General features: G+C 32.6%; 1 protein-coding gene and 1 non-coding gene across 5 annotated transcripts; one reads left to right on the forward strand and one right to left on the reverse strand.

Annotated features, from left to right (window-relative positions):
* Window positions 1-4228: 4228 nt before the first annotated feature.
* Window positions 4229-12061, reverse strand: LOC132742374 (protein rolling stone-like). Of its 4 annotated transcripts, none has more exons than XM_060730757.1 (3): window positions 12038-12061; window positions 8903-9013; window positions 4229-8066 (listed from the first exon to the last, which is right to left on the reverse strand). In XM_060730757.1, exons 2-3 carry the CDS (start codon window positions 8999-9001, stop codon window positions 7248-7250), a joined length of 918 nt encoding a protein of 305 aa, XP_060586740.1. In that variant the 5' UTR covers window positions 9002-9013; window positions 12038-12061; the 3' UTR covers window positions 4229-7247. The 4 variants fall into 4 exon arrangements, with proteins under 4 accessions (XP_060586740.1, XP_060586739.1, XP_060586738.1 ...); XM_060730756.1 differs by lacking the exon at window positions 12038-12061 and adding an exon at window positions 11728-11847; XM_060730755.1 differs by lacking the exon at window positions 12038-12061 and adding an exon at window positions 9772-9996.
* A 134-nt stretch (window positions 12062-12195) lies between these two features.
* Window positions 12196-12268, forward strand: Trnar-acg (transfer RNA arginine (anticodon ACG)). The gene has a single exon. It is a non-coding gene; the product is annotated as a tRNA-Arg (tRNA).
* Window positions 12269-12570: the final 302 nt, after the last annotated feature.

Below are 12570 nucleotides of genomic sequence, written 5' to 3' on the forward strand. Positions count from 1 at the left end.
ATTTCTGAGAAATATAAAACAGTGTTTAAAAAAGCAGAATGAAATCAACGGTAGGTGAAAAGCTTTCAACATGTTGAAATAAGTAATCTGCAAAAAAATCTTGTAATGATATTTCGAGTTTTTTTATACGTGACGTTATATAACGGTCACGTCAAAACTAACAACAATGTCGTTATAGTTAATTATTCCTTTCAAGAAACAATTGTCTTTCTGATTCGTTTTAAAACAGCCACTTTCATGCCGGTATTTCAAGACAGTGAAAACATGACGAAGCACCTTCATTCATATGCAGTTTTAGTTACTTACTTAGAACTAAAACATGTACCCTTCTCTTGTGACACAATAACTTTCATATTCTGCACATCAAAATTAAGAACATACGACAAAAACACAATAAAATCATCATAAGTGACTCGCAAGTAATGGTTCAGTGAAAACACAAGTAGGGTACAGATCATTAAAATTGTTTTAGCAAGACGGGTACAGTTATCAGAAATGTCGCCACTATTTATTTACTATGTTTTATCAATATTCAAAGATATTTTCACAAGTGTCTGTCCGGTAACATGAGGTTAAGACAATAAAGTTAAGATTCAGATATGAGTTATAGTAAAATAAAACAATTTTAGGCATACATTTACTTGTGTAATCGGCGTGTGTTGACATAAACAAAATATGAGGCGAAGAGCACAGCGTTTTATGCGCATATATTTTACGAAGAAGGTTATGGATGTATATTTAAGCAAAGATAAATTATCTCTTAATATGAATCAAATGTTAACATACCGTTACATATTAAATTCAAGCCGATTTTTAATAGTTTAATGTGTCATTACGCCTGATTGTACGTTTAGATGCTGAATTCTTCTCACAAGATCCGGTTGGGGTTCAAATCGTTTATATACTGTGGTTATGCGTGCTCCTGGCGTCTTTACGCTGTTTGTATTTATAGTGCAAAAAATATATACACGGCCGTGCAATACCTTATTTACGGTGACGCAAAAGCCACGTCCGTTCCGTCTGATCGTGGTCTGCATTTTTTGCTGTTCTTTCAGCACTTATTTTGAAACTTTACAGGTCGCATTCTGTTTAGGTTTTACCTCGCACCAACCCGACAAATAGCATCTTTCCAGCTATACTGGTGTGGGGGGGGGGGGATCTCAAGTGTCCCTGTGTATATTATTTCAGGCACAAACGGGGAAACTGAGTAGAACCAGTAGAACAACCAAAGTTCCGTAAGCTAGCTGGATAGCTTTATCACAGACCCTGGCGCGAATCGAACCTACAGCGGTGAAAGGCAAGTAGTTCGAAGTTGTTGACCTTACCACTTGGTCATGGGCGCCACTCTACGTGTAATAACTAATTATAACAATGTACGCAACAAGAGAATTTAGATAAGAATTTAATTTCAATCTTACTTATAACAGCTCTCACAATATGATAAAACTTAGGACAAAAAATAGTACAGATCAAGTATGTTACAAAATATTATTAAAGCTGTGTATATTGAACAAATAAACAAATGAAAAGAGGTAACAATTAAAATAATGTAATTTATACTAAAATAACAAATAATTTCTGAACTGAAAAAGAGACACTCTGAACTTCCTCATATGAAATGAGCCGCGCCATGACAAAACCAACATTGTGCGTTTGCGACCAGCATGGATCCAGACCAGCCTGTGCATCCGCGCAGTCTGATCAGGATCCATGCTGTTCGCTATCAGTTTCTCTAGTTGTAATAGGGTTGGTAAGCGAACAGCATGGATCCTGATCAGACTGCGCGGATGCGCAGGCTGGTCTGGATCCATGCTGGTCGCAAACCCACTATGTTGGTTTTGTCCTGACATGGCTCAAATTAAGTTTGTATATAGAACTACATTGTAAATTGCACATTTTATGTCTTATTTGCTTAGACATAAACTTTGTATTTTTTTTTATAAAAATAAATATATTTATATGTTTGAACCATTATGATGCTGCAATGGTATATTTTTGTAACAATATCTTTACCAGATTTTTTTAAGAATTACAGAAATGAACTAAAAATGATGAATGGTAGTTTTTCACTTTATGTATATAAAGTTAACCCATTACAGAAGTTAACATTAAAAAAATTTTTCAACCTTAAACCAAAATTCTGATTAAAAATCAATTAATTAATTATCATATTCCCAACTATACTTTGAAGGCAGCGGAAGGTAAAAAGCATAATTGTGAAAGAAATTCCTCAACATTAATTAAATATGACACTAATTATACCCATACTTCCTTTATACATTGCATCTATATTTTCATTGTTCATATCACATTAGTGGAATCTGGTGAACAAAAAACCTTTGCATGTGAAATATATATAAAGCTTGGTAAATATCAACAATGGGCAAATATCAACAATTCTAACTATTTTATACTTTATTTAGGGCTGCACACCTTCAGATGGGTAAACAGATTTATTCAGTAATTTATTGAAACTTAAATACAAAAATGTATTATAAATTTCAAAAAGTACAAAATTTCATTATCAAATCAAAGTGATACTTTGAATGTTTGTATATAATACTTTGATATTTGTTAATATAAGGTGACTTACACATGTTGGTACATTGGGCCAGGTGTAATAATTCACATGTAGCATATCACTGATTTTACACACTATAGTAAATAAAGTATCTTATGTTTTATGCAAAATATGATTGACATAAATTGTAATTATCTTTATTAACAACTTTTTACCCATATAAAAAACAAAGTTAAGGCTATGTTAACATATTTTGACACAGGTTTGCAAAGTTGATATCTTAAGCTAGCCTGCAATCATCTTTTTGTTCAAATAATATACATTTGTAAAATTATTTGATTTTAGCAATTTTTTACCTTTCATAAAATATAAAACATAAATCTGAAGGGGTGCTGCTTTAAATAAAAATTCTGATTATACATGTACACATAATTATTCAAACATGTTGTACCAAAATTGATATACAATAATTAACTTCAAACAAAATAATTATGATATAAGATATGTTTTTGTGAATAAACAAAGTACATGCATACATAACAAACATTTATTTTAAAACATGTGCATGGAGTGTGAAATTAATTAACACCTAAATTTCTAAATTTTGGAGGGTATATCTTATGAAATATTTGTATAAAATTTATCAACAGTAAAGTTATATTGTTTCCATAATCAATTGGTTGATTCTTAAAATAATAGTGACATGAAATATTGCTGATATATTACATACATCATACATGAATAATAACGTATGTAAACAAAATAACACATTCTGCAACAAAATATTATGCTGGTTTTTAAAGGCACAATTCATTCAGATCTACAAGGCTGTTTGAAATATTGTAAGTGAAAGATATAACAGTACTTAAAGCTTTACCTGGTTATGTTATTTACCCTCAATACATCACCAATAAATAAAATAACAAGCATACTACATAAATAAAGCAATTTGTAAATTGATATAAAAAATTTAGTGTAATTGTCACTAAAACAACAGTAACAAAGGGAGATTACTCAAAGCATACAATTTGTACATCACTTGCAGGATTATCTTTCTTTAATCAATGGGAGAAACAAAGTGTCATAAATTATCACAAATAAGGAAACTTTCAGAAGATTTTAAACTAAATAATAAACAATGAAGCGTATGTATTCAAGTTTAAAACATCATTATATATAATAAACTATGCAAATTTCTGTAATATAAAATTGGTTTAAGTTTTAAATTGTAATAAATGAGAAGTTTAAAATTAAATTTATCTACATACCTGAATTTTGTTTGCAATAAGTCAGTTACAAAAGGCACTAAAATTCCTTAGATTTGACATCTTTATTAAGAAAGCCTATTTCTACAATAGTCTTCAAATCAAAATAACATAAACTATTAATATTATGCACTGTAAAATTTCCTGATATCTATAAACATAACTATTCTAACATACATGTACAAAAACCCTGTTTTTTATGCAATATAAAAAGTTTCAATCTTAAAAATTGTTAAGTCTTTATCAAGAATGTAGCCCATATTGGTTACACTAATAGATGTTCTGACAATGTTTAACCTTTTCCCTTATATAAGCGTGTTTCGACGGCTTTTTGTCCCCCCCCCCCTTTTTGAGGCCTCAAACAGTGAAAAAAGGCCCCAATCACTGTTTTTCGTTTGAGAAATGTTGTTGAAAAAAGTGACCACTTTTTCGGCGCCGTCCCCCATCCAAATATTACATCAGGGGGTTGCCAGAAGGGGGATGTACCCCCTTCTGTTTGGGGGGTTTGAAGGGGGCGGAGTCCCCCTCATCTCCAAGAAAAATTTGGACATGTGGCAGGCTAAAAATGGCCTCAGGTCGAACCTAGGGTAGCTAGTAACCGACGCTGAAAAGCCTTTTACTCTATCACAATTCATTGAGAAGTTGCAGCACTTTGAAATCAGTTTTGATGGAAAAAAACAATGCAAAATAGTGATTTTTGGCAATTTTGAGACGTCCCCCCGTTGCCATGGTAACAGGAAATTTACCATTGAGCATGCTGTTACAGAGGCTATGGTGTAGTCAACATTTGTGCCAAGTTTCATTAGTATTGAAGCATTTTTCATACTTTCATAGCAGTTTGAACTTGTTACAGGAGGCTTTTCAGTGAAAATGGCCATTTTTCGCAATATGCTCATGGGGTAAAAGGTTAAAGTAAAGAAAAGCCTAAGTGACCTTGGCCCAATAAACCTAAACCCCAACACCCAGTAAATGACCTTGAAAGGTCAAACATACCAAACATGTTACATATTATAATTATAACACTTAACAACACATACATACTGTAAAGAACAGTTAGTAAGGACAGATGTCCTCACAAATGGATATTGAAGTAGGTAAACTTACATAAATTCAGGTTTTAACAGATCTTCACGAATCTACTTCATTAAAAAATGTGTAAATAAATAATTCAAACCATAAAAAGTATAAAGCTACATTTTTTTTGAAGCTGAAATGCTTCTATAAACTTCTTTATAAACAATAAAATCAAATAGTGCTCATGATACTATAGTAGATTCTTGAAAGAAATGTCACAAAGAATGTCTCTGTAATTGAACACATATAAATATTGTACGTAAACTGAATAAAATGTTCTGGAACAAAATATTTTGCTGATATTCTAGGAAGGGTTTTAGCCTTTTAGCTATTGTTTCCTGCATGTACCATTCACACTTAGAAACAAGAGGGCCTTAAATCGCTCACCTGTATATAGGCCCCTGGGCCAAGGCCAATTTTAAACCAGAGGCTTTTATTTGAACAAACGTGGTAGACACCCATAAGAAGATGTTTCATGATAAATATCTAAGCTCTAACTCTTTGGGGTTTTTATAAGAAGATTTCTTAAGTTTTTACTATATACATAATTATAGGGAAAAACAATGACCCCCCCCCCCCCTCGGCGGGGCAAATTTTGATCCCAGGGCTTTTATTTGAACAAACTTGGTAGACACCCACTACAGGATGTTTCATGCTTAATATCTTAGCTCTAGCTATTTGTGTTTTTTAAAAGAAGATTTTTAAGTTTTTACTATATAAGGAAAATCAATGACCCCCAGGGGCAGGGCCAATTTTGACCCCAGGGCATTTATTTAAACAAACTTGGTAGACACTGACTATATGATGTTTCATGCCAAATATTTAAGCTCTAGCTCTTTCAGTTTTCTAAAAGTAGATATTTTAAGTTTTTTCTTTCGGTTGCCATGGCAACCAGAGTTCTCCTTGGAATTAAATTCTTTGAACATCTTTTAAAGTTGACTACCAAAGGAACATTCCTGTGAAGTTTGGATGAAATTGGCTAAGCGGTTTATGAGGAGATGTCATTTAAAGTAAAAGTTTACGGACGGACGCTGGAGAGACAGAAGGACGCCGGACAAAAAGCGATCACAAAAGCTCATCATGTCACTTTGTGACAGGTGAGCTAAAAATAAAAACATATTTTTTTCATAGAGGTATTTTAGAAGTATTCTTTTCCAAAATTTCAAAACAATAATTTTTACAGCAGAGTCTGAGAGACAGCTTTTTATACTTTAATATGCAAGAACAATGTAAACAAATCTGAAGTCTAACCAGACTGACCGATTTCAAGTTTTCATCTTGATCTTAAAAATTGAAAATCAACAGCTCCAAAAATGGAAGCTGGACAACTCAATGTTAGAAATTCTGCAAGTTAAGAGATAAGTTTTATAATGAAATAAACCCTTTCAACTTGGATAAATCACATAGAAGACAATAATTTCCATGTATTGTCTTGTTGTGTTTTTATACAAAAATGTTGTTATTAATTAGGTCCATGCTTGGATCCAAGGGGGGTGGGAGTTGAGATTTTGATACCAGCTTATGCTTTTTTTTTAAACAAAAATCTTGCAAAAACAAGTGAAGAACAGCAAAATATTGGCTCATGACCTCCTCTACAAAACTAGTAAAATGCCAACCCCCTTTGAAACATGCATTTCCCTTTGTAAGAATTTTGCAACCCTCTCTGGTAAAAAATCCTTGCTCCACACCTGAGGTTCACTAACTTTAGATGCCATTTTCATAAAAAAAGTTTTATGAAGGTTCATAAAGTCCACCCAAAGATTTCATAAGGTATCAGCAGCTGTAGCAAACAATTAAGAAATGAACTTCCATGTTAAAGTATACAGTATATAAATGTCATATCTCTCACAAGGTTCTTCCTCAGACATAAGCATTGAAAAAGAATGCCTAAAATTCATTAAGTGTTAAAAATATCAAAGGGCCATAACTCTGTTAAAGTAATTTTTGTTGTTTGATTTGATTTTAAGTCACACCCACACATACAGGTCATATGGCGACATTCCAGCTTTACTGGTGAAGGAAGACCTTCCATGCATTATTTAAGGCACGGTCGGGCACCTGAATAGAACCACTGACTTTCCGTAAGCCAGCTGGATAGCTTCCTCACATGAAAGAATCCAAAGTCCCTGTCCAGATTCGAACCCACAGCGGTGAGGGGCAAGTGGTTTGAAGTCATGACCTTAACCACTCGGCCACGAATGCCCCAACCCTGTTAAAGTAATATGGATGCAAAAAAAAACTATTTGTCCTATTGCACATGAATAAAAATCATACTTTTTCTAAAAACAATAAAAAGATTAATTATCTTTAAGATTTTTTTTCGCAGAATATTTTTTAATATAAGTAAAAATCTGTTTAAGAATAAGTGGTATTAAACTGGTATCAAATTACAATTGTTCTGGGTTACATCTATCAAATATAAAAAGCCGAAGTTTTGAGATTCCAAATAAAAACAGCTGTACAAGAGGCAATGCAACAAACGCAGAAAGGACTAAAATAACAGCCGTCCTTCCTGGCTCACTCCAGTCAAGAACATGTGGGTACAGTACATGTCTATGATCAACTGCGTAATAAATCCCGCTGAATAAGATATAAAGTAAACCGTACAAAAGCGTGTAAATAAAATGTGGTAACCTTACAGGTATGGCGGTAACGCATATCTCTATTATAATAATAACAGAGGTTATCCCGTGAAGTTGAATATTGAGCATCAATTCCAAACCACTCAGATGCATACCTGGATAAAGTAAAATCCAGAATGCTAGGGTTACAAGAATGCAAGCATTTGACGCAATATTGTATAAAACCCATACAAGCTTTGTTAACCATGACAATCGAACGGTTCTTATTTCATCAACTACCTCCTCGTCTGGCTCTGTTCCGGGGATGGCATCGTACTCCCGGCTTGCCCATAAACTTGGCTGTACTTCGAGCTCATGAAACATGTGACGATGATTCTCGCTCGACAAACGACGGCACAAACCACCGCCACGTCTGCACGCATAAAGCACACACGAGAGAAAATGTAACGTAAGGTATACGGTCAACACAAAATATGTCCATGTTGTGAGGAAAGCAAACATTGGTATTTCAGCGCCATTGACAACTTGGACAGAGCCGTATCGACTTGTGTAGATCAGCCAGAATATACAGTATGCAGCAACGAGAAATCTGTACACCAAAACTACTTCTAATGGGATTCTCCACTTTAATATAAGAAAAGATATTATGTCAAACACACATCTAATGATTGTTTCTACTATATCTAAAATACATGAAATATGATAAGTCTTCAACTTTCATTAAATAAAAAACTTTTCCATTGCCAAATAGCCAAGAAGTCTTGTATACCCTTGCCAATTTTTTGCCTACAATACATGTTTACCAGACTTTAAATGAACCATGTCACGACAAAACCAACATAATGGGTTTGCGACCAGCATGGATCCAGACCAGCCTGCGCATCCGCGCAGTCTGATCAGGATCAATGCTGTTCGCTTACTAACCCTATTACAAGTAGAGCGAACAGCATGGATCCTGATCAGACTGCGTGGATGCGCAGGCTGGTCAAGATCCATGCTGGTCGCAAATGCACTGTGTTGGTTTTGTTGTGACACGACTCAAATGTATTTTTTATTTTTTTTATCAAACTATTGACATGTTGATTATAAGTTTGGACCTTACAAAATATCATTTTTTATCTGAGCTTCATTCATTTTCTCTAAATAAAAGTATTAAGTTTCATATGATATGTGATAATCTAATAAATTATTGCCAGCATAACGATTAAATAGATTTAATAAATAGGAAGCCTTACAGTATTCTACTGAATCTATGTTAAGGGCATGACCTACATTGAATTAAGCATCTTCCAAGACTTTCTATTTCAAAAAAATTTAAACCAGTTACCTTAAACAGTATTGAGTAAGTTCAGACTGCAAGAATATACATGTACAAATCATTATTGTGTCTACAGTAAAAATAGTTTAGTACCAAACAGAATAGAACCAAACAAAATAACTAAATGATTATTATAATATACCTGACTATAGGAGAATCTTGCAGGATGGACCTCAGAGCACCCAAACCTCTTCAGTTGAAACTCTTGGCACACATACCTACAACACTGACTCCCAGACATTGTTTGTTAAACCTGAAATTAAACAATCTAAATTAAATTTCCATCTGATGAAATTCAAAGAAAAATGACTATAGCTAATTAAAGCTAATTACAGCTAATTACAAGTAAGATTCAAGAAATAACTTTCTTGCAATGATACTTGACCCTTTTTACTAGCTCTAATAACTAATTTCCTTTCCTTAGTACTATAATTGCCTTATGAAATGGAAAACATCCTGTATAATATACTGCATATCAGGTTATTTTTGTGTACGGCAAATTTCACAATTTTGGAAGCAATCTAATTTTAGCGAATCTAGTTTTTTGGGGTATTTCTGCTGACATAAAGAGAAACTACTCTATTTGTCTGAGATTTGTTGTTTTCACAGGTGACACCTTGTTTACAGGTATGTTTTTCGGTATTTCACACTTACTACCATGTCTTGCCCTATTGTTAACATGTTATTGTTTAGCTGCCATAACTATTACAAATGGTGAATTATTCTATTATATCTGACGATCAGTTAAACAAACTAAAATACTTTTTTGCTCATTTTTTATACATTTTAACAACATTTACATGTAATGCTTGAAATCTCACAAAATCCTTGTATAAAATTAAGTAATTTCAGTCAATCTATATTTAGCGATATTCAGTACACGCCATTACAGTGGAAAAGTTACACACAAAAAAACCTGATATACGGTATTACTGCTTGTAACTTAAAAGTTCTTTTTTTTTCAAACAATAAACTTAAAGATATCAAATAATTAAAAAAAAATAAACTAACCAGGTAGGTGTAAACTCCTTCTTTTAGTATTGACAGATTGTGTAATGCTATATAATATATACAGATTTTACAATGTATTGAGATATTATCCATTTGTTATCATACTCAGTAACACAAAGTCATTATTCAGACTCATTATCCTGTTAAGATACTGTCTTTCTCAAGTAGGACATTAAATGATACATCCGTGTTTTAGGATATAGTTGATGTTATAATATAGAAAGTAATAGAATGTGACAAGGCATAATGATCTGAATCATGGCTAAAGCAAAGATACAAACAAGAGAACTATGATGGCCCTGCATTGCTCACCTGAGATATATGTACAGTGCTAGAAAAGGTCACAGTCTTCAATGCAACAGTCAGTAGTTACATGTAGGCAACATTAACTTGATGATTAAGTTTGTCATTTTTTACAGGAGTTGCATGTTTTTTTAAAGCATTTGTAGATGTCCACAAGGAAAAACTCAGCATGCCAAATGAGAAATTCAGGGGGGAAAGATTGTTAAATCATATTCACTATGAAAGTCTATATAAACTTTGTGACTCCAAGGTTGGGCAATTTTTTACCAAAGGGGTATAATATAGCTTACGTTTTTTTAAAAGTCTAACATAAAACAACCAATGACATTGTCACAAAAGAAACTGCTATCACAAAAGGCTAAGCTCATATCTGAGCACTGACCACTTAGTGCCAGAGGAGCTAAAAATACAGTGATGCAAATACCTATGGATAAATGTGAAAACATGTAGGCGAATGCTTTCCAAAACTTGGTCAACGGGGCCCACAATATTCATGGATGAACCTAGACACAAAATTGGTCAATCAAGCCTCTAAGTTGGTTACTGGTAATGCATCTTAATCATTTTTAGACATTTCATTGTCTTACTTTTATAATTACATCAAATTAGTTCAAAATATAGAACAGTGATCATGTACAGTTATAATAAAACATCTTAATGTATGTGACATACACAAGGCAGGTCATTTGCTTGAGCATTATTTAAATTAAAGGTGATAATAGTTGGTTAAAATAACACAAAAATGAGAAAACAAGTAAATTAAATAAAAGAACTTTACATCTGGCAAGTTAAATATATATGATATATATGCTTTGAATATATACATGATATGCTTTGTGAAATCTGCCTGCCAGTGCCTTTGAAAACTACAATGATTTTAAGGCATAAAATTTGGCTCAGGGATTGTTCATCATCATGTACAGTAGCTAAGTAATTAAGTAAGTAAGTATGTCAAGGCATAATACCTTCTTCCTGTGTATGTACATACATGAATGAATCAGTGTTGCTGTTTGTTTGTTTTCCCTCCCGATTCCTTACATAAGATTTTCCATATTGCAACTAACTCTAATATGCATGTACAGACTTAAGTTTATCATATATGTTGAAGCTTAATCTTTACATGAATAAATTAAACATGTAGTATACTTCATACTCTTACAATGAACAACAATATATTAATTACTGATCATGTATTTGAGTCTATGTTTTTGGCAAGATGAGTTCTGATATTAATTAAACAATTAAACATTCAACTATAATTTTATTTGAAAAATAATGTAGCAATAATATCTTGAACGAGCAAGACTGGTAATTATTATCTGTATACTCCTCATAATAAATACAAGCATTAAAACTGGAATATAGAGCTGACATTCTCAATCTGTTACATTTCTTTGCTTTATTCAATCATTATTTATTCAATTATTCATATATTTATTTTTTAATATGAGTAGATCTATATATGCATCTAGAAATACTCTGGATTGTTGATTTCTGTAAATTAATCTGTTAATATTAATTAATGTTAACATGCTTTATGTTCATATTATATCTAGTTGTTTCAACTGTTTTTGTTAATTTCATAATTACATGTTTGTATATAACTTTATAAGTTCGGCTCTTCATGCACATTGAAGGAAATAAAATATTTACATCTATCTGCTGATAACAAGATGTATCCGAATATTATTACACTTTGAAGAAATGCCGTTCAAAGTAACAATAACGGCATAGGTATCTAAAAATACTTCTAATGTGTTCCATTGTCATGTTAATAATCTTACCAGCTACTACACAAGGCCAAAAGAAGCGGCGCAGGATTCAAGGACAGATTTCATTAGAATTTGACATGAACAACCCGGAAATAATTTTTGGCATCACGTGATTGGAAATTTAAAAACAGAAATTTATGATACTGAGTTGCTTTAGGGCGCTTCTTGATTTCAGATAAAAGAAACATTACTTTAATTTTTATGTGGAAGGTTGTAATAAATATCATCATTTAGTTATGCATAAAACTTTGGCGGACAAAATGTGGGTTTTCCAGTTCTATTAATAGATTGATGTTTTCTTTATCTAAAATTAGATTATATTCCAATTTTACGTTGCTCATTGTCATGTGGTCTCGTGGCCCAATGGATAAGGCGCCTGACTACGGATCAGGAGATTGCAGGTTCGAGTCCTGCCGAGATCGTACCTTTTTTTTTTTTTATTTTTTTTTAAAACATATCATATCCAAGACAGTACATATCATTGAATTTATATTGTTATTATTTATTTTTCTTAACTTATTTTGCATCAAATAATTCCTAAAAAATATAATTATGGGGAGAAAAGAAAAATCAAGACCATTGCTTTTTATATTGTAAAACTTTATCCGCAATGCCTTTATGACATACTTTTTCCCATAACAGTTTCAAATAGAGACTGGCCAAGCAGGTAAATGTCACTGTACATAAGGCAGTCTGCTTAACTAGAATGTATTTCTTAAATGGA

The sequence above is a fragment of the Ruditapes philippinarum genome, unplaced genomic scaffold (genome assembly GCF_026571515.1).
Source record: "Ruditapes philippinarum isolate M1 unplaced genomic scaffold, ASM2657151v2 ctg1363_1_1_1_1, whole genome shotgun sequence".
Lineage (NCBI taxonomy): Eukaryota > Metazoa > Mollusca > Bivalvia > Venerida > Veneridae > Ruditapes > Ruditapes philippinarum.

What these genes read in the sequence shown, in the direction of transcription:
- LOC132742374 (XM_060730757.1), bottom strand. Translation starts at nt 9,001, where the DNA reads ATGTCTGGGAGTCAGTGTTGTAGGTATGTGTGCCAAGAGTTTCAACTG. An exon ending in CAAGATTCTCCTATAGTCAG is followed by an intron (nt 8,067 to 8,902) that starts GTATATTATAAT and finishes CTTATATTAAAG; the next exon opens with TGGAGAATCCCATTAGAAGT.